Source organism: Neopsephotus bourkii, unplaced genomic scaffold (assembly GCF_033783945.1).
Source record: "Neopsephotus bourkii isolate Nb327-2 ecotype Australia unplaced genomic scaffold, CSIRO-AGI_Nbou_v1 NB_53, whole genome shotgun sequence".
In the NCBI taxonomy this organism is placed as follows: Eukaryota; Metazoa; Chordata; class Aves; order Psittaciformes; family Psittacidae; genus Neopsephotus; species Neopsephotus bourkii.
In genome coordinates this window covers 352,788-376,002 of record NW_026900570.1, presented here as the reverse complement: position 1 = coordinate 376,002, position 23,215 = coordinate 352,788, and the positions used below count along the sequence as shown (strand labels likewise).

General features: G+C 36.2%; 1 protein-coding gene across 2 annotated transcripts in view; it reads right to left on the bottom strand.

Annotated features, from left to right (window-relative positions):
• Positions 1–2,035: 2,035 nt before the first annotated feature.
• LOC133209763 (sodium channel protein type 5 subunit alpha-like) overlaps positions 2,036–23,215 on the bottom strand; it is a 41,797-nt gene continuing 20,617 nt past the window's right edge. For both annotated transcript variants that reach the window (XM_061348554.1, XM_061348544.1), the window contains 13 exons: positions 22,038–22,391; positions 20,822–21,274; positions 18,537–18,656; positions 17,110–17,221; positions 15,826–15,980; positions 13,098–13,271; positions 11,467–11,601; positions 8,924–9,178; positions 8,213–8,266; positions 7,193–7,334; positions 6,566–6,666; positions 5,487–5,751; positions 2,036–4,011 (listed from right to left, as the gene is read on the bottom strand). In XM_061348554.1, coding sequence (XP_061204538.1) covers positions 2,837–4,011; positions 5,487–5,751; positions 6,566–6,666; positions 7,193–7,334; positions 8,213–8,266; positions 8,924–9,178; positions 11,467–11,601; positions 13,098–13,271; positions 15,826–15,980; positions 17,110–17,221; positions 18,537–18,656; positions 20,822–21,274; positions 22,038–22,391 — 3,495 coding nt within the window. In that variant the 3' untranslated portion in view covers positions 2,036–2,836. The remainder of the gene's footprint in view (positions 4,012–5,486; positions 5,752–6,565; positions 6,667–7,192; positions 7,335–8,212; positions 8,267–8,923; positions 9,179–11,466; positions 11,602–13,097; positions 13,272–15,825; positions 15,981–17,109; positions 17,222–18,536; positions 18,657–20,821; positions 21,275–22,037; positions 22,392–23,215) is intronic.

The window sequence follows — 23,215 nt, the reverse complement described above, 5'->3', positions numbered from 1 at the left end:
TCTAAATGACCAGTGGTCAGTTGTTAACTATTTCTACACAGGAAAGTGATAAGTGGAAATGTGATAATAGAGTTCTGCCCCACCACTAAGAGGGCAACATTGCTATGTATTATATTGCTGATTCTCAGGAATTCACTAGTAAATTGTTGGAGGGATCCAACATTCCAACATTTTAGTATCAAACTTCATAAACAGAAAGTAATATTCTTCTATTGTGTTCTAAGCATGCCTGACCACTTCTCATGAAGTTCACATGTCCAGGCAGCTTTACCTGGAGGAATTCACAGCTCCAGATACCAGATTTGTCAAAAAACTCCCACCTGTTCTTCACTATTAACTCCTCACCGTATACAGTCTTCATAAAGAAACTCTATGCTACCTCAGCAGCTGAACTGGCTTTGGGACAATTACAGCATGAAGAAGCCACAACAGCTGGATATCACCATTCTCTTTTCAACCCTGCAATAGCGTTACAAGGCTATTTTAAAGCTTAAGCGATACTATAAAATTGTTCAGACTTCTAAATTTGCACTGCGGTGAATTCGGGTGCTTTTGTATGTTTCTGAGGTAAAATAATCACAAAGCATGCATTCATGCCAGGCATGATTTAGTCCAAAATTGCTGTCCCTACAATGGACAAAAAGTGTTCAGCTTTAAAATATTTCTAATTATGGACCAGGGCATAGCCGCTGCTGCTGCACTCAAATAATATAGTTTTAAATTGCAAAGCTCAGATTAATAAAAAAGAAAGACATTTTGTTAGAGTATTATTAGTGTTTAAAATTCTCTCATATGGTTTTTCCAGTCTTCCCTTATTTTCCAATATGCAAGAACGAAGCACTCTTATTTCTTTCCTAAAAAACATTTCTTGCTATGGTGTTATAAAGGCATGCTGGAAACTATCCCACTGGAAGATCCAAGCACACAGGATTCTGCCAATCTGTCATATGAAAAACAGAACAGTCAGAAAACAAGCACCTACTGAGACCTGGGGCTAGACTGAAAGCCCAGGAGAGAAAACCAGAGTTATGACACTGTTTCATAGAACCATAGAATCACAGAATAGTTTGTGTTGGAGGAGACATTAAAGATCATCCAGTTCCAATGCCTTGCTCTAGGCACGGACACCTTCCACTAGACCAGGTTTGCTCCAAGCCCCATACAAGCTGACCTTGAACACTGATAGGGATGGGGCAGCCAGAGCTGCTTTGGGAAACTGGTTGCAGTGTCTCACCACTCTCAGAGTGAAGAACTTTTTCCTAATATATAATCTAAATCCACCCTTTTGCAGCTTACAGCCATCCCTGCTTTTCCTATCCTTATCTGCCATTGTGAAAAGTTTTTCTCCGGATTTCTTTTTGGCCCTGTTAGGCACTGGAAGCTGCTCAAATGTCTCACCAGGGCCTCTTTTTTTATTGCAGGCTGAATATCCCTATCTCTCTCAGCCCGCCTCCAGTCCTCTGATCATCTTCGTGGCCCTCCTCTAGGTGTTATTTACAATTAATTTTATACTTACATGCTGGCTGATGTGAAAGTTGACATCTCTTCAGACTGGTTGTATTCTAAAACGTAGTGAATGCTGCCATCTAATGGTGTTTGATCATTGAACAAAGAATATTAGAGTAGAAATTGAGCAATTACCTTATTACTCCTGCTATTGGTTGCCTGAGAATGCTAAATCTTTTCTGATTCCCTGAAAAAAAGGAAAGCACACTTTTCTTATACTTTATAGGTAGCTATTTTTTTTTAATTATACTACTGTGGTTTTACCCCTCTAATAATGTCTTGTAAGAAACTGAAACTGAACATACCCCTTACAAAAGAGACAAAAAATATGTTAAACATCCGAACACCTTTATTAAAGAATCTTAATAGTCCTATTTCACTAGTTCTGAGGCCACCATGACACTTCACCTGACCAACTTAAACTACAAAAACCCAGTAAAGGTAATATTAATACACATTGTTCATACATGGATTTGTTGGTTTTTTTTTTTTTCAAAACCAATGAAATAAATGCTTCCTCTAACTTTAATAAATGTTGTCTTGTAAGATATACCTTGAACTCTTTTTCAGATTACTAATTAATACTTTCACATTTAGATAAACTATACTGATGAAATGTATGTACAACAATCCTTAAGATTTTCTGAAACAATACCTCCTGCATAACATCCTTTGATTTTGGTAACTATCGTTATCACAACTTTCATTCACCAAATGATACATAGAACAAATCATATATCATTTTTAAGCACAGACACCTGAGGATGATATGTTAAATTCACTTAGGTGCATATATAAAGACACCACAAAAATTCTTAAGAATAAACAAAACCATCCAAAGGTACTAGTAGGAAGATGGCCCCAAGCAACATAGAAATCAGTGATTGATTATACTCAAGTGTCTCGAATAAGCTCTTTTAAATGAAATGCAGTAATTATTTTACTACAGTAACTGATTTTTCAAACCAAGCTTTATCTCTAAAGAGATATACATTGTTCTACAGACTTGTGTAGACCAATGTCTACATTGTTTTTACAGTTACAACAGATCTACGGGTTACTTCTGTAAACACACAAATATGAAGTAACACAAAAAACAACTGCTGTAAATATTAACTCACCTACTCCAGCAGCTGAGAAAAAAAAATAAATCTATAGTTTGATTTTCCTCTAATATTTGACTTAGTTGTTCAAACCTTAATTGTTTCAAGGAGCATTTGCAAAATAGCACAATCACAATACTTAAAGGCTGCCAGCATTTTTCAGAATGTAGAGTATTATGCTCCATCTGAATATTTACTCCATCTGAAAACAACTGATACTGATTTAGTTAAAAATGCTGCAGCCTGGGGCAACCTTGTCTGTCCACATTATTGCTATCTGCTTCAGCAATACCATCATAAAATAAAGGGAGAGATATGGAAGATGTCCATGATTTGTCTAGCTTCCTACCATTATCTTTATTAAGCATTGATGCAATAAGACTTTCTTTCTCACATGTTCCTCCTTCAAAGACAGCACTGTTGTAGCGTTTACGATGGTACAAGAAAGGTTTCTTTTTAGAAGAGCGCTGCACCAAATACCTCCTGAAGGCCTTTTGAATAATACGAGCTGATACTTCCTCTTGTTTCCTTTTAAGGGTAGTAGTAATTGGCTTGCAAGAAGTTTTAGCTGGATCATCAGCCATAAATTTTTCTTCAATGTGCATTTCAAGATCACGCAAATCTCCAGATTCTCCCCAAACCCTCTTAGAGAAAGCAAGCAAGATATCCAAGCAGTGGATCTTATCTCCACTAACTAGAGGGAGGTCCATGGACATGAGCTGAATTTTATTAGGCTTTGGAATGCGTAAGGGTTCTTCCAGAGCATCTGCAAAGTCTGAAAGAGCAGAATATTCAATAAACTGTGTTGCCTGAGGATCAAATTTTCCCCAGGTCTCATAAAACATATCAAAGTCATCCTCACAAAGAAGATCTGTGCTTTCTTCAGTGGCAACATTGAAGTTCTCTAAAATGACAGCTATGTACATATTTACAACAATAAGAAATGATATAATGACATAGCTTACAAAATAAAAAATACCAACCCCCCTACTTCTGCAACTTTTTTTCTGTTCACTTGTTAAATTTAAGTTTGGAGCACATGAATTAGATTCTTTTAACAGAGGGGCCAGAAGACCATCCCAGCCAGCTGATGTTGTAATTTGGAAGAGACAGAGAATGCTACTATCAAAGGTTTGAAAGTTGAAAAGGTTATTAATTCCACCTTCCCAGCCAATACAGGCAAAGTTTGTCATGCCCACAACTGCATAAATGAACATAACGAGAAAAAGCAAAAGACCAATGTTGAACAGTGCAGGAAGAGACATCAGTAAGGCAAAAAGCAGAGCTCGAATTCCTCTAGCTTGTCGAATTAACCTCAGGATTCGGCCAATTCTTGCCAAACGAAAAATTCTCAGAAGCGTGGGGGAGAAAAAATTATTAAAGCCTTCAGCAAGTCCAGTACCTTTGAAATTAAAAAGAAAACAGAATGTTGTCAAGCCATATCAGTGAAATTCCCTATTTATGTCTATTTTGCTATATGTTATGCTTTAGGTGTTGAAAATAACACTGAGCATATTACAAAACTTTCACCAAAAATATTATCATCAATACTGCAATTGCTTACAAAAGAGCTTAGGAAAAGGAAGACAAATTGTAATAACTTTAAATCTTGAAGAGGTATTAAGATTTCATATAGTTTGGCAACTGCATTCTCCCAGTTTTCTAAATTCAGGGGATAAAATTACACATTGCTTAAGTACTAAAAAGTCCTTTAAAATCCATTCAGCTCTTGTGCTGGAAGCTGTGGGGCTTGTCTCCTGGCTGCTAATTGCTGCTTCTTCTACAGGCATAAGCCACATGCTAAATGTGAGACTTTTATTAATGCTTGGTACTTGAATGAGATCAGAGAAGAGCAAGAAGAAAATAAAGGAAAACTGTCTTTCAGTATTTATCCTTCATCACACCTCATTCTATGATCCTACTATCAGAATAATTATACAGTAGTAATGTAAGTGATTACAGAGGACTTAAGAAGTCAACATTTTTATAGAATCATAGACCTGTTTGGTTTGGAAGGTACCTTAAAGTTTGTCTAGTTCCAACCCACCTGCCATTTGCAGGGACACCTACAACTAGACAAAGTTCCTCAAAGCACCATCCAAGCATTTTTTCTGAGTTGCATGGGATAGCAAAGGGAAACTGTGCTTAGGGATGAGGCAGAGAACTCAGATCAGTTTCTTTCCTATCCTTTTTTCTATGACATAATCTGAGCTTGGTAGGAAGCACAGACAAATAAACCATACAAGAAACTAAGCTGTATATGAACCTTTGTAGGGAAAATGATATGCATTTAGTCTTAGTTGAAAAGTAAAATAAAAACAAGCCAGTTTTTATGACTTTCACAGTCACCAATAGTGGCCCAGATTTAGAATGGCACTGAGCAATTAAATTTTCCTGAGCTTTCTAAATCAGTCCTCAGGATCTGCTTTCTTAAAAGAAAGTCCTGGAAAATAAAATAAATCTTTTCCATTTTTCATACAAATGTTTTTTTAACCTGAATTTGCTTTTACTGTGAAAACAATGGTTAAGGTGATTACATGTAAAATGAAGGCATAAAAACAGCAAGAGAAAAATTTAAGTACAGTAACTTAGAAAATATGTTACTCATTAAATTCCTATTCTATTAATTACTCAATAAATCTCATACTTAAAAAAAAGCAAAAAGTTGAAATCTATCCATTTACCTTCTAGCACTCTGCAGAAATATAAGGAAAAACAACAATAAATACTTTTAGAAAGGATCACTCAGCATATGGTTTGAAAAAGTACAATGGATCTGGAATTTGTTTATCAGATACATAAGTGGTTACTTCATATTGAAATTTGGCTTAGTATTGCTAAGACATATTACCTGGTCTAATGATGATTAATACTTACTAACTAGTGAAAGGATCACAACAGCTAAATCAAATATGTTCCAGCCACAGGTGAAAAAGTAATGTCTTAAGGCTAGTATTTTTATGACACATTCCCCAGTAAACACTGCCACAAAAAACAGATTGATCTTATTAAGAACATCCTTGACGTTGTCCTGGTTATTTTCTGCCATCATAACGATCATATTTAGACAGATGAAAACTGCAATGGTAATATCAAATGCTTTGTGCGATACTATATCAAACAGCAATCCTTGGAACATATTCTGCAGAGAGAATGAGAAGAGCTGCTTACTGCTACATGTAAGACCCAGACTACATTCAAATATAAATCAGTAACTTATGCTTAGAAAGGGAATTTAAGAGAATATATATCTAACTATAAGCTCCTACAAGCTTTTTTAGGTCATTTCTTTAGACCTTCGAAGAAAACAGTATTTGGAGAAATATTTGCAGGCACCATGCAACCACATTTCCTTAGGAAATAATTATTCAGGACGAAAGCATTCAGAGTACATTGTGATTGCTCTTTTAATAGAATCAGTTATTGAAGCAGAGATTTTAGGATAAGCAATTTGAACTAAAATGTCATAATCAAGAAAACCTCTAAGCAGTTACTATGTGAACCCAGGCGTGGACTTAAATTTAAGAACCTATATGAAATAAAGCGTAAGATTATTTGAAAGTAAGTAACAGCCATTTGGCATGTAGTACTCCCTATTTATTCTCACTTGCAATAATCAAATCTAGTTGTAGAAGTAGTATCATGCAACTCAAATGTCAAGATCATATGGACATACAAGCATGGATTTATGATTATCAGATATTTAATATGAACCTTTATAAATAATTTGTACATTTGAATAGGTGATAAACAGGCTGTGAAATTCTTTAATTAACGCCCACAAAGAAAGGCTGCATTAGACAGATTTAAGAAATAGAGAGAAAAATATAAGCACTATATTGAATGAGGAATATGGTGGGTTCTAACATGAATTTTATTCCAGGTGAATGGCTACTGAGTTTGAATATGGTCACAATCTTTGTATCTTTGTCATATTCTACTTAAGATAGTCTCACCAATGGTTTTGGGATGGGTTTTTGAGGTTTCTTTGACCCAAGTTTTTTTAGGGCATTATAATACTTTTTCTGTTCTTCAGTCAAAAATAGATCTTTTCCACCTAAGTAAAGGAAAAAAATACTGTTGTTCAGCTGAAGTTTAAGCAGTCAACTAAATAAACACTAACAAGTTTATGTTAAAAAAAAAAGTAAGTTACACCACAGCACATTATGCCGAGTATATAAATTGGGGGGAGTTACACAGAAGGGACCAATGGCTGCTTGAGTCGGGCTGGGTATCGGTGAGCAGGTGGTAAGCAACTGTATTGTGCATCACTGCTCGTTATTATTGATTTTTTCCTTTCCCCTTTTGATTTAATATTCCCTCTGCTTGTTAGTCCCCTCATCGTTACTATTATTAGTAGTAGTGTATTTTACTTTATTTTAGTTATTAAACTGTTCTTATCCCAACTCATGGCATTTACATTCTTTTGATTCTCCTCCCCATCCCTCCAGGGAAGAAGGAAGGGGGGGTGGTGAGCAAGCATCTGCATGGGACTTAGTTGTTTCAAACCATAACACTGTCAAACTAACATTCACAAAATGAAACTGGGATTACTAGAGCCCCTGAATTAGCTCATGTAGTACTTATCTTTTTCCTTTGTTGGTTGAAATTGCTGATAACCACTCCAATGAAAAGGTTCAGCATGAAGAAAGATCCAAAAATAATGAAAATCACAAAATACATATACATGGCTGAGAATGCTTCAAACTTTGGCTGTTCATCTATCTGTTAAAAAAAAATCAAAAAAGAAAAATAATATTGATAAAAATCCGATAATCACAACTTTATCATTTTCAATTTATAATAAAAAATTATATTTTTACACATTGAAACCTTTATTTAGATGTGTAAGTAGAACTGTCTTGTTCTGTCTTGTTAATGTTTATAAAGATAATTACAAAGATACATAACCCAATCCAGCTCTAGTAAATTTAATACTACTTAAGTAATAAATGAACAGTTCCAATCAGAAGTGATACTGTGAATTTCCTACATAAAGCAACAGCTCAGACTAAACATAACGGTGAACCTCTAACCCCTTAAACACTGCATCAGACAAGACACGATTTTGAAAATCCAGCTCACTATGATCGGCCCTAAAAGGATCAAACTTTTTAACTAGCAGCTAATTCAATACATTGAAGCATACAGTGCTTGAATGAATAAGGAAAATGCAAGTAAACTTAAACATACAAAAGTTAAAAGACACTGTACCAACAAGAGAGTGAGAAACAGCACATGGAAATGGGGAAGAAATAGTAAGGGTGCCAAATATAGGGAAAAAAAGCTTCAGAAATAACTGCTAAAGATGCATGCATATTCCCTCCAAGATCTTTTGAACTCTGTTCCCAAAACAGATTTGTCTAAAGCTTGCTGCCTCTTCCCTCTGCCTTCTCGATATAGTAAGTTTTAATGTGGTATCACTCCATTTTGACCAGTTTTCTCGTGTCTAAATTCCTGATATTTGGTACTCCAAGGAGTACCCCTGTGCATTCATCTGCTCATATTTCTGATATTGTAAATAAAGTTGAAAAATTAATGGTATGGATAGAAAAGGAAAGAAGGAAAGGGAAAGGAATTAAAATTTCATTTTAGTGATGTACCTGACGAGAATCCACTGCTGCATACATAATATCCATCCAACCTTTAAAAGTTGCCTGGAAAAAAACATAAATTAACATTTTTGTAAATGTCCTGCTTGTTCAAAAAGCAGGACAAGATTCAGCCTAACTAGTAAATATATCCTAAAAGTATAAAAACAATTTCTAAGAAAACAGACAATTCCTTCCTGCAATTTTTAGCAGCTCTGCAGAATCATGGAACACTTTGGAGAATATACAGCAATGAACTTCATTTAGAAAAGATACAGGGATAACAACCACTTCTAAAAATGTCTTTCTCTGCTTTGTTGTAGTATTAGGGAGATCCAATAAATTAGCACCCCAATACTTTATGACTTATACAATAAAATAAAATATAGAAATATAAATTGCATTGTGCATTTTCATTCTTATCCACTCTGTACTAACTTTTATTAAATAAAATGAGAATAAATCCAGTAACATGCAGACTATTTCAGGCTTAGTATATTAATCAAAATAGAAACAAAATTGAAAAGCCATTAATACAGTGCTTGATTTTAACCCAAGATTCTTTAGGAAGAACCGAGCAGCTTATAGATAAGAAAAATATTATGGAAGCTAAAATCCCCCCATTTCAGTGAGAATAATCGGAAGCGCAGTGGTATTCCACTTGGGCTGCTCAACTCATTTCTTTGAAGAAAACAAAACTGTGCATGTTTTTATAGAGCTTACCACTTGGAGGAGAGCCAAGTATCCCATCCCAACATTATCAAAGTTCACATCACTATTTGTCCATGTGCCATTAAAGTGAGTACAGTCATTTTTGTTCTGAATTGAACTGATGTTTCCTTTTAAGAGTGTGCATTTCCAAAATTTTTTTCCAAGTAATTTTACTCCTGCAATGTTAAATAGGATCCAGAAGACAATACAGACGAGCAAAACATTCAGGATTGAGGGGATGGCTCCCAAGAGTGCATTCACAACAACCTTAAATAAATAAAATGAATGAAAAGAATGGATTATTTACATTCAATAGAACACCTTCCCAGAAAAAGCACTTATTTTTTCTTCTTCTGGATCTACTGCAGATTCTTACCCATATAAAAACTAGCAGATGACAAAGCTGGCTTTCAGCTCAGCTTCAATCTTGTCTTAACATGTAATTCTGCAGTATCTATCTTGCCTTTTTGAGGAAGCAAACCAGATGGCAGCCAGAATTATCTTTAGGTAAAATAAATACCTAAGATTCTGAGCCTGTAGTACCTAAGGGAACTAAAAGTCAGGTATAGGGGAACGGGTTCACAGAATCACAGAATTACTAAGGTTGGAAGGGACCTCTGGCAAGCACCTAGTCCAACCCCCCTGCCAAGTCAGGGCCACCTAAAGCAGGTTACACAGGAACACGTTCAAGCGGGTTTTGAATGTCTCCAGAGATGGAGACTCCACAACCCTCCTAGGCAGCTGGTTTCAGTTCTCTGCCACCCTCAGTGCTGAGTTCTTCCTTATGTTAGAGTGAAACTTCTTATGTTTTAGTTTATGGTCATTGCTCCTTGTCCTGTTGCTGAGAACCACTGAAGAGAGTCTGGCATCATCCACCTGGCACCCACCTTTGAGATATTTATATGCACTAATGAGATCCCTTCTCAGTCTTACCCAGACTAAACATGCCCAGCTCCCACAATCTCTCCTCGTAAGAGAGTTTCTCCAGACCCCTAAACATACTTACAGCCCTCTGCTGGTCCCTCTCTGGTAGTTCCTTGATTTTCTTGCACTGAGGAGCCCATAACTGGACAGAGTACTCTAGATGTGTCCTCACCAGGGTCAAGTAGAGGGGTAGGATTACCTCCCTGGAATTTCTGGTTACACCCCAGGATACTACTGGCCCTCCTGGCTGCAAGGGCACACTGCTGGCTCATAGTCAGCTTCCCATCCACCCATACTCCCAGGATCCTCCTCTGCTGAACTGCTAATAGGTCAGCCCCCAACCTGTACTGGTACTTGGGGATCTTCCTCCCCATGTGCAATGCCCTACACTTCCCCTTGTTGGACCTCATTAGGTTTCTCTTTTCCCAATTCTCCAGCCTATCAAGGTCCTGCTGAATGGTAACACATCCCTCAGGTGCATCACCCATTCCTCCCAGCTTCGCATCATCAGCAAACTTGCTGAGGGTACACTCTAGCCTATTATTTACCATAACATTATAAATATCCCTTTCTTTTATCTTGGAGGGCGTTTGCGAGAGAACAACTTGCTCTCCATAAAGAAAGTGAACCTCACCCAATAACCACTGGCAACTGACTGCACACACTAAGTAAGAAAGTCTGGTTTCCAAAAGACTAAGTTGTTTTGGTCAGCAGTTTTCCTTCATTTAGACTTGCTTGAGGACAAGGAAAATGGAAGCCCATGATGACCAGTAAGCCTCTTCCAGAAATGGTACCAGTGAAAATGGTATTCCAGCTTTTGGAGCTTCTGCTGGTGACATCAAGGGACCTGACACAAGCAGTGATAAGAATTTGTAGTCTCAAATCCAGCTCATTAATGACCAAAGGCAGGACCACGATTGTTGCCACTGGGAATTTGAGGACTTCTATCTATATTTTTTTTTCACCATTTTCCACCACTCTGTGAAGATCCCAATGATCTCTGTATATTGAACTTTGCAGTTAAGTCAATCCAAACCAGATACAGAGGCTATCTGAGACCACAGATGGCTCTTCTCTCCCTCATCATAGAAGACTATTAGGTTTGAGAGCCAAAATTTCCCGTCCTAAATCCATACTGGCTGCTTGTAACTGATTCGTTCTTGTCCTTAATGGCCTTTCTCCCCACTGACTTTAAGATTCAGTTCACTTACAGCAGATTTTAAAATCCAGATATGACAATCTCCTCTTAAGAAAATCCCACACTATTTAAGTTTGAAAGGATTGTTGTCTTTCAAATCTACCCTGGAGAATCTGAAATGTGGCACATGAGCCTGTCTAGGTAACTGCCAAGACGAAACTGGAAATACAGAAAGATGTTCCAGTGTTCACATTACTATACATAATGATTCCTTGTGGTAGCACATTATTATTTAATTTCCTTATTTCATTTGTACTGATGAATTTTGTGAAAGTGTTAAGTATTATTTCAAAATAACAGCCATACATATAAGAAGGCAATCTGAACCATCTTAATGCCATCAAGTCCCAAAAAGAGATTCAAGGTGTAATTTTCACAAAAACTTCAAGTGCAGCTATTAGAGAATATGCACCCACACCTCCAATATCCTTACCTTTATACCTTCAAATCTTGACAAAGCTCGGAGAGGCCTCAATGCTCTAAGAGTCCTGAGAGATTTCAGGGCATTCTCAGAGGAACAAAGTGATGAGGCGGAAGCAGTATTCATTCCCCAGGAACCAAATGACAGCTGTGTTCATTGAATTGAAACTGAGATTATTGAACGGCATACAGAAATTTATTTTATTCGTGTCAGCAGACAACCACAACCTGAATGTTCCAGTAAGTCTTCTTTGACCAGTAAGTCAAATGAAGAAAATACACACTCAAAGCTACCATAGTAAAATTTTACTTTAATATTTCCTAATATTTTTAAAAATAATGGGATAAATTCATTCTAATTTGAAACACTTTTTTTTTTTTTTTCCTAAAAACAGTTCCTGTAATTCTTTTTCAGAATGCTGGTACAGCAACCAAACTGGTAACTACAGTGCTTTCACACACTACCAGACCAGAAAGGACTGTTCAAATAAAATATCCCCATTTTCTGCATAGTTATTCTTGGAAGCGTATACAGTAATTCCTTATCATAACTTAAGATGGTGGTGTGGAAATAAAAAATACTTTTTAAAAGATAGCCATTCTTTGTTTTATTTTTTGTAAGAGAAACAATGAACTGTAAACATTATGCTTCATTATTCTTTCCATAATTCTTTTTTTTCACTGTTCATGATTTGCCTCTTCGTATTTGAATTTTTTTGTCTCATAGTCTAGCCTTTGCATATTTGCATGCCTTTTCTCCGTTCTGAACGGCATTGTTATTAATATTACGGAACTGTAATTGCTAAAGTTGTGCTGTATATTCTTCATAAATAATAATGATATTAGATTTTTCTGTTGATATTTCCTAGTACTTTGCAACTTTCAATGCTAACTACTCAGAGGTTATCAAGCAGCTACTTTGATGTTACTAGAAGTCAGCTGCTTAGATGTATTGGGAAGATACTGAAATATTTTTCAGTTTTATATGGCAAGATTAGATTATTTAACTTTGAATTCATAATAAATATGTATATATCGAACACTCCATTACCTCCATTTCAGTATTGATGATTTCAGCATTTCTCTTTACAGCTATATAAAGGATTGCTAGCACTTCTTAGATTGCAAAGCAAAACATACTTTTCTATGTCTTTAACTCTCTGGTTAATTATTTTTCCAATAATACTTTTCAACTCTTTATACCATCCAAATTTCTTCTCCTTTAAAGAAGAAAATCTATTTTTTTCTGTTTTTAAATACCAGAGCCAACAACAGCTTCACATTTTTCTACCGTCGTAATTAATTTGTTTTATTTCTGATTGCTAATTGCACTTTCTCTCTCCACTTATATGTTTCCATAACCAACATTTTTTTTGATGACCACAACTTATGGTCTTCAATGACAGTGACACTGAATAAATTTTCTTAATCAACTTCTGATTATTACTTAAAACTTCCACTTAAATCTGTTCTAACATTTCCTTCGATTATAATTTTTTTTCAGCTTTTGGAAACTGTGTTTTAGACTTGTGTTAATTCATAATTAGTTTTTACATGCAGTTCTCTATACAGAAAATATCAACATTCAAGTTCTCTAAACAGAAAATATCAAAATTCAATACATAAGGTGAATATAATACTTACACATACAATGATGAAGTCTAGCCAACACCAGGCATTTGTGAAATAACTGTGCAAACCATAAGCCACCCATTTCAGCAGCATCTCCATAAAAAAGATGTAGGTAAATATTTTATCAGCACATTCTAGGAGCATTTTCACTTTTTGTCTCTCCTGTAGGTGAATATCTTCAAACGCCTGGAATTTCAGACTTAAGTTTTAAAACAGTTTGGTAGTTTTATGGAAAATCTTTTAAATTCCACAAGAATACAGATTTTGGCTTATTATAACCATTTCATATTAAATTATGGGCAACCACCACATAGTTTTATGCTTAGAAGTAAAAACCTAAATTGTAAAGTACAATCTCATTTTCAGATTGGTTTAAAAAATCACGTACTTTCAGATGTTTATGCTCGACACTTCTTCAAAAAATTATCTCATAAGGGTCAATTGTGGCTACCAAAAATCTTGGCTTCCCAAACTACTGGATAATTTTGAAGGTGTTAGTCTAAAATTATTCACAATAAAGCTTGGATTAAACACATTAATTTCAGACCTAGGTCTTCCAAATGTGTCATCTTTAGTCAGCCTGCAAAGCTGTAATAAAGAGATGAAAGAATATGGCAAGCATTTTACCTGGAATTGTTAATTGCCAGAATTTCACAATTTTTCACCTAAACCTAAACATTACTTTGATGTCAGTAAGGGTTTTGGAAAATGTTTTATTGATTGCTTTAGTTTACATCATGGTTCGCTTGTGTTCAATATATTTGCTGCCTTGCTAATTTATTTTAAACTTTTGATACTGCCATTCTATTTTCAGTTCCTTTTAGCACCTTGCACTACTTCCCCACCAAGCCTCTGGTGATGTCTTCATTCTTCCTTTCATCCATTTCTCCCCCACCTTATAGCTCCATCTCCATTCAATTTCTCTTTTGCTGCCAGCATTTCTTATGATCTATCCATCCATTTTCGTTCTTTCCCCATTTCTGTCATTACTTTTACTTAAAACTTTTGTTTTAAGTAAAGTAGCCACACTGTACCACACCCTTTCTGACCCTCTACTTTCCCTAGATATAAATTACTCAGTCTCCTTTTGTCTTCTTTTTCACACTCTGTCTCAAGAGCTGAAAGTGCCTCTAGAGCACATCAGGGCATTTAACAACTTCCTTTTTTTTTATCCTTATTCAAATCTGTGTCCCCTTCTCTGAAATAGCCTCTGCAGCTGCTAACTTTCTGTCTTCTTTCTTGCCATGAGACAAATAAAAAATTTGAAATGAGAAGTTTAAGAGTTTGTCTGTCCTCTCAGAAGGAATATACTATCTCATGTCCTTGGGATGTTGGACCACAGCATCTTTATTTTATAGAAGAGCAAATGAAGTACAGAAAGATCAATTAATTTGCCCAAAGTCACGTGGCTGTAGTCTGTGACAAAGATCAGGAACCAAACAGAGGGTGTCAAAACTTTAATCCACATCCAGTTTCAATCTACATCAGCTCTTCACTTAACAGCTCTTACCCGACCCTGAAATCTCTTATTCTGCTGTTATTTTTTAGTAAGATCATGAACAGTCAGCACCATTTAAGGAAACAGTGGGCTGTGTTACATGACCTAGATGGTCCATAGATCTTTGGTTCAGGGGAGCATGGCAGCAAAGGAAACTCAGTGGTTTTGCAAGCATTAGCTCAGCTACAGCGGGCCTTAACAGTTATGAGTTATCGCCAGTCACATTAATCTGGTGGAATTTACGCACTCCTGCTCCACAGTGTAATGAAATAGTAAAACTGCTTCTGGACCTAAGTGGTCTTTAAAGCAGTGGTCATTCACTTGTGTGGCAGTCAGAAGAAATATCTACAGAGCAGAGCTGTCACTGTGTCCACAGTACTACTAATGTGACTGTAAGTAATTGAGAACTTCATGTACATAAGCCTATTTACCATTTCCTACATTTTTTTCTGAGCAAGTTTGATAAGTAATGTCACCTTTTTCACTGTTTAACCTTGACTACCTTGATTTCTACCTACTAGTTAAATCACTCATTACTTAGCAGTGATACTCTTTCAAAATTCTAACTCTTCTTTTGCTCTGAGCTTTGAGCATTCACCACATACTTTTCTATGCATTCTTTCTATGATCACCACCTCATTTGATTTACTTTCAAGCATGGGCATGCCTGATGGTATGGTGCCCTTTGTTCTAGCTGGTTCAGGAAATTCTGTATCAGCAAACAATTTTAAAAATAAACAGTAATGGACAAGTCCCTTTTCACAATAGGACAACAGCATCTTAGGAATATGAAAGTTCTTAACACTACAATACATCTTCGATAAAAAGGATTTGTTATTGTTTCTTTATATAAGCTTTCCTAATAAATTTCACACCCTGATTTAGCCTCCTAGTTAAGCACATAAGTGTGTGAGGAATCATGTTCCATAAACAGTGTGGATGAGGCCCTCAGTGACGTAGTTTAGTGATGGTCTTGGAGTCCTGGGATGATGGTTAGACATAAAAGTCTTTTCCAACTTAGTTGATTCTATGATTCTATGAAGAACTATGAGAAGACTATGATTCCATATATTTAAATATCTTGTGCAAGTTGGGGAGAACCTTATAAATTCTAAAGGACATGTTTATAATACTTGTCTCTCCGTGGGGAAAGGAATGTGAGAGTAGAAGAAATAAATATAATAATATAATTTCCCTTTACTGACAATCAATTCAAAATTTGAGAAATTAAATTAAATTTACCAGTGCTGCGCTGCTCAGTATTATCATAAAAATTATAAAATGTTCAAACCAGCTATGCTTAACAATTCTGTAACAGGTTGTTCTAAAGTTCCACCAAGTTCTGCCTGGAAACCTAGCGGTATCCACTGCACAACATGGAAAACACTCAACACAACCTGAAAAGAGAAAGAAGAACATATTGGTCCCATGGAAAATGTAGAGACATGTAATATAAAAAGTGTAAGGTATCTTAATATGAGTTTCCACAATCTATACAACCAACGTGATGTTTTATCTATTGGGTGATGCTGTGTCTGAAGCAATCAAAAGCTAAATAAAAGGCAAAATTTGTAGGTAAAAAATATCTTTTAATAGAGCAACTTATACATGGTTAAAGCAGAAAAGCCATTGTGCCCACAAGCCCTTCTGTGGGCACAAAAAAAAAGCCATTAATTTGATCTAAAAATTTCTGGGGTTTTTTTTTTGTTTGGTTGGTTGTTGGGGTTTTTTGTTGGTCTTTTTTTTCCCTGCACTTATTCTTTTTCGTTTTGAAAAAAAAAAATTGATAATGTAAAAATTGGTTAGTAAATTAGTATTTCTACTGATAAGTTCACTCAATTGCACTGCAGAGACATTACAATTAGATTCTCTATTCACTATTTTGCACCGGAAATGGACTTTTTCGTTAATCTGTAAAGGCAGTAGGGTTGAACCATGAGGTCAATGGAGTCTAAGGAACCATTCAGACAATCAAAAGTAGGTGTCCACACTGGGATAAGCTGTGAATTCCTCTGAATGCCATTAGCTGTATTGACTGGATATTCATCCACTGTGCTGGGAGCTCAGATAAATTCACTTGAAGTGCCATTTAAGACACTAGGTGCAGACATACATACCCCGACATCCAGCTGCCCTTTCAGAAATGCTTTGAGTGCAGGTATACAGATACCTACAGCCTGATGCCTCAATACAAGACTGAATCACACTCCAAAGATGGCATTTTGCTACCTAAACACAGGTGTTTTAAACCAATTTAGGCCTCTTCGGATATTGTAAAGCTCCCATGATACTTCTGCCAGCTTCATGCAGTTATATTGCCTGCTTTCAGGCATCTCATATGGTTCTAAATGCTTGTGTTCAGGCATCCCAGCCCTGCTACATTTCCGTGCTGGCTTCAGGTCTGTTTATCTGAATTTTTATGTTTACAAACAAGTGTCTCAGTTTTTGCCAATTTGGAAACATTCTAAACAGAACAAATGAACACTGGTTCATTTGGTGTCACCACAATATATAAAGGATTCTTACTTTCTGTAAAACAGTCCTTGGGTAGGTGTGAGTTTTGAGGCTGGGAAAAGGTCTCCAGGAGAATAACTGGATCCACAGTGCTGGCTTCAGAACAGCTACCACCATCACATTTCTGCAGAGGACGGTAAAGAAGAGAATTTATTTGCTTTTCGTTAAAAAGGTTACCAGATTTAAAATAAATTAAAATTATCACACACCCACAACCCCCAAAAAAAGAAAAAACAAAAAGAAAACTGCACCCTATAAAATATCTCAATGAATTTAATGCTGCTGAACTACCAAAACAAAACTATAAACAAAAGGACAGAAAAGGCTAATCCCTCCTCTCTGTTTCCATGGCTTTAATAAAGTATCTTCTAGGCATCTACATTGGACTTGCAGCAAGGAAAATATTTAGAAGAGATTATATTATGCCACAGCTTTACTTTAGAGAAAACTCTGATTTCTTCATGACAATCCAATTCTTTTTTCATTTTCAGAGACACAAACCATGTCTCAAAAGGCCTGAAGATAGGAAGTCCTAGCAGGAAAGAAATGTATGTATGGTTACACATTTCAAAGAGTTATTGTTATTGGTAAATAAACTACACAACTATAAAACTAAAGACAATAAGGAAAATAAGTGTAAAGAAAAAGGAATAAAGCAACCTATCAGCCATGAAATATAAATGCCCTGTATGACATGGAAAGGGAAGGGATAAGGATAGGGATAACAATGAGAAGCCAGAAGAAGGGATAATTGCTGTTGTTGACAGCCATGCTGTTCTACACTAACTTAGGGTCCTAGGGAATCTTCAACATAGACAAAAATGTAATTACTTAAATTCATGAGCATTTTAATATTTTAATCTAAATATAATTAATATATAAAATTAAATAACGTCTAGCAAATAAAACTTCTGGCCACTTTCTCTAAAATCAAAAAATACTGAAGTGGTTTGACATTTGGAGGTAGTAATCCAGAAAGTTACTGGGTCATTGGAGGCAAGCCATGGTTCTTCACCTTTTGTGATGTGGAGCTGTTGTATTAGAATAAGCCATGCTTCTGGACCAGAAAAAGTATGTCTGTTTGGGGAACTGTTTGCAGAGAAAAATTTTTTGCATCCAGGGTTGAACAAACAGAATTATCTATAAAATTGAATAATATGTAACACATCTTTAAAGTAAGTGTGTTTCTTGATTAATTTGTTTACTTATTTTGTACGAAATGATATCTGAAGCTACACTGTCAGCCATGGTTGTTTCTGAGAGACAAACCTCCATGCTTTAAACTATTATTGCCTCTAGAAATATGTACCATCTTCACAAGGATTATACTTACTACTCTTTGGAAAATCTGAGCTTATCCTGTCATTGCTGAATGAGGGAACCACTGTGACAATTTTCACCTCTAGCATATTCTGCAAGGTGATTAAATTTATAATTACCTCTGTTTGCTCTTTCTTTTGGTGTATTTCTGAAACACAACTTAAAGTTTCAGAAGTCCCAGAAATCTGAGTGAAGACACTTGAACTTCGGCACTCCCCTCTATGTCTTAACCTGTCTCCCTGCATAAAATAATGCGAAACAGTTGACTTTCCACATTTACTGACATTCTTAAATGTAAAAATTCTTTAACAGAATCTAAAGCATCCTCAAAATTCAGCATGTTTGTCTTTTTACAGATAATTAAATTATATCCATAAAGGCATGTAAAAGAATGTTTTTTTTTCTTAAATTTCAAATACTGTGTTCCTGTAGTTACACTGTGGAAAGGTACCATGCCTCGAGACCTACATTTAGCCCACTGATGTATTCCTGCACCCAAATCACTAAGTTCAGATGGACTATCTCAGCAGCAACCTTTTCAGCTGGACCCCAAGAATCTTCTCATCTTTCTAGTCACAGGGAGAAGAGCTAACTGGTCCAAACCACCTCTCAGTCCTGTGCCGATTTTGGCTGGAGTAGAGTTGATTTTCTTCACAGTAACTAGTATGGGGCTGTGTCTTGAATTTGTGCTGGAAATACTGTTGATAGCACAGCAATTTTTTCATTATTGCTCAGCAGTTCTTACGCAGAGTCTAATATGGGTAGGTGCACAAAGGATGCTGGGGTACACAAAATTGTTGGGAGTGGACACAGCTGAGACAGCTGACCCAAACTGACCCAAGTAATATTCCATACCATATGGCATAATGCTTAGCATATAAAGCTGGGGAAGAAAAAGGATGAAGGGTGGATATTTGGAGTGACGGAGTTTGTCTTCCCAAGTAATTGTTACACGATGGAACCCTGCTCTCTTGGAGATGCCCAGACATCCACCTGCTGATGGGAAGTGGTGAATGAATTCCTTGTTTTGCTTTGCCTGTGTGGGTGGCTTTTGCTTTACCTATTAATTAATATTTGTCTCAGCCCATTACTTTTCTCACATTCTTTCATCCCAGCACAGGTGGAGTGAGTGAGCAGCTGCATGGTGCTTAGTTTCTGTCTGGGGTTAAACCACGACAGGTTAGTAATTTTTTGTTCACCTTCTGACAAAAGATTGCAAGGAAGGTATATTGGAGTCTGCTACCTCTTATTACAACTGCGTGTGAATAAGGCAGCTTTCTGAAAGAAATTAGCTTGATGTCCCTTTTTGCTAATACAAGCTGAAACTACTACTGGGTGTTTCATACACAGCTGCAGTACTGTCAGTGGGCTAAAAGGTATCACCCTTGCCTTCTATAGGCAAAAATATTTGTACAGGAATAAGAATCTCAGAGGTTGACCTAATTATTTTGAACTAAAATGCATTCATGCATGCTTAGTGCCTTCTAAGATACCTGGACGGTATCTAAGGCATACCCATGGCATGCTAGATACAGTGCAGGATATACAGGAACTGACAGACACCTTTTTATAGATGCATTTAGAGCTGTATGAGATGACCCAGCACCTCAAATGACACTTGACATCTATAAGGTGAGTAGTATGTGCAATCTTGAAATTCAGGTATCTAAGTGGTGTAATCTAATTGTGGCTGGTACCCAGTGTCATCTGAGGTGTTTCTACACACCCCTGGCCGCCAGATGTCAACGGAAGTTCCTATAGCTTCTCTGTCTTATTTGTCAGTCCCATGTGGATGTGACAGATACCCCAAGTATCTCAAATATCCCTAAATACAGTACAGTAAAATTATTCACACCGTTTTATCATGGCAATATAAATACCTCGCACGCAGAAAGACCTGCCCAACACAAAAAAATAAAGAGATATAAAGGGGAGTCCAAAGTACCATAGAACTGAAAAGGGGATTAAAAAAATAAGAAATTAATTTTTTAAGGAGGAGCTTTTATTTGCTTTTTCATCTGGACTCTGTGCAACTGACAAGCAACATAAAAACAACACAAGAATACTGTCCTCAAAAAATTCCAGGTGCCATCTGTAAGGCAAAGGAGACTTTCTGTCTTGATCAAACTTCATTTAGCAATTGACAACCATAAATGGAAGCAAAACAGATCAAAGTAGAATGATGGCTATCAATGAGAAGAATGATGAAAAAGTGAATATTCAACATTATTAAATAACTAAAACTATTTGGGTCTATTTTGCATTTTGAAGCTACTAGAAGAACAAAGAAAGTAAAATGATAGAAATGACAGAAAGGATAACATTTACAGTTGAGTCTTCAAGATCATATTTATAGATGTAAGCTGCAATAATTTTTCAAATATATAATAATACTATTCCCTACCTGTTTTCTGTATTCGATTTCTGTGCATACACTCTGCTCATCACTACCTTCATCCATGTAGGTCTCTGGTACTGCAATGGGAACACAGGTACTATGACTGGTCAAAAATTCTTCATATTTCATTGTTACCGAGCAATTCCTTTCAGTATTGTAATAACCCAGGTCTAAGCAGCTGTTGTCTATATCCTTTCTGACATCTGTCATGGCATAGTTATTTTCCTCTATGTCTTTGGCTGAAGTTTTCACCAAAGTGTTCTTTTTGGCTGTTGTTTTGAGGCTTCGTTTCATTGCTTTGCCACAATGACCCAAAATTCTGTCTTTCACAGACCACAGGCTCTTGCGAATCTGAGCAATGGTAATCTGACTTTTGGGCATTTGTCCAGATTCCTCTTGATCCGTTGAGGAGTCAGTATTGAACGAATTCAGTAACAAGGCAATGAATAGGTTGAGCACCTTAAAATAGTTAAAGTAAGTTGGAGACATTACTGGTAACAGAAAAGGCATTTCAGAAAACCTTCCTTAGATAAAAACATCTCAGTCTTGCTTTCATCAACCACTGCAATGAAATAATTTACTATTATACTGAAACATTAATATATTATAATATGGCTCTGTCTGGAAGGAACGGCAGGAACAAAAAGAAAGAAGTGACAGTTTGGGTCTAGCAAATATATTTTCACATGCTCTGATGTGCATAATGTCTGCAAGGAGGTAGATATGTAGAAAAACAGCAGACAAAGACAAATTTCAGTAACACTACCATCAAAAAGGATCTGGTATGTGCCAACAAATCAAGCACATGAAAAAGATTTTGTCTTCCCACATATATACAGTAGATCAATTATATGGCACACAAACCAGAAAATCTGGGGACTTTAGATAATAAAAGGGTAAGTTGGCAATCATTAAAAGCACTGAATAATTTGGTTAATTTATCCTAGTAACATCAAAGATGAAAAAATCAGAGACCAAATTATCAAAAGCACTGCACTTCTATACTCTGGGTAGAAGAAATAATTTTATTTTGCTTAGCAGCTACCTCCTGTGTGAGAAAGGGGAAAGGAAAAAAAGTCAGAAGAAAAACATACATTAAGTAACATCCAGAAAAAAAGAATACTGTGAACATGTTTCAAATAATAAAGTTTGCCTTGGAAAAAAAGATGCTGATGTAATTGGATTCATTCAGAATGGACTGAAAAAATAGCTTGAAACTCACCACCAGGTTTCCTATGACCAGGACTATCAAGAAAATGGGAAGACATAGCCCTTTTCCAGCCACTTCCATACATTCCCACATGGTTTCAATCCATTCTCCACATAATATTCGGAATATAATCAGGAATGAATGATAAAAATCCTTCATATGCCAGCGTAACTGTTTATCAGTGCTTATTTTACAAGAATATTGTTCATAATAAGGGCCTAAAACCTGCTTTCCTACTACAGCAAAAATAAATATAGTGATAATCAAAACCAGAGTGAGGTTACCCAGAGCACCAACTGAGTTTAGAATTATTTTCATAAGAGTATTTAAGGCTGGCCAGAATTTTGCCAATTTGAAGATCCTGAGCTGTAAGTAAAACACAAGAGAACAATGTGAGTAGCAAATACTACATAGGTAGCACAGCACAAATAAAAAACAAACCCTGCATTTATCATGTTGGCTTTGCTACAGGAACACCACTGTAACTTTTCATGGAATCATAGAATAGTTTGGGTTGGAAAGGACCTTAAGATCATCAAGTTCCAACCCCCCTGCCATGGGCAGGGACACCTCGCTCCCCCAAAGAAAGGTTTATATTTGTTCCAATGTGAAACACTGTGCTTCAGCTCAGATAGTTAATTAGTATTAATAGCGATGATGGTAATAGAAATATTCAAGTGGCTTATAGGTACTTGCATGAGGCTTATGAAATGACTGCGTTGTAGACTAAAGAAAAATAGAAAAAAAATTTTCTGCCTCTTACACAACTGACTTAAAATAGGATCTGAAAAGCCAAGTGGGATCTACTGTATGCATTCTCATGAGTAAAAAGGACACTTTTAGTAAAATTAGCATCAGGGCTGCTCCAATCTTTCAGTCATGATACACAAGATGAAACAGAATTCAAATGAATTTCTAGGTGTGATGACTCTGAAAAGCTATGAAGAATGTTAGGAAATATAGCACTCTACATACATAGTAAGGATGCAAACAAAACCAAAACATTACACATAGACATTTCAGAGATACTCCTCCTGTTCCCTAAGATGGCGGAAAGCCTTGAAAAGACCTCAAGGCCAAGCCTAAGCCTTGAGGAAAACTGTGTTATTTTACAAATCTCAACTCAAAAGGAAAAGCTGTGAGGGAACTGCTGCTATCCCTAAGCTCAGATAATACCTTCTCCTAATGGA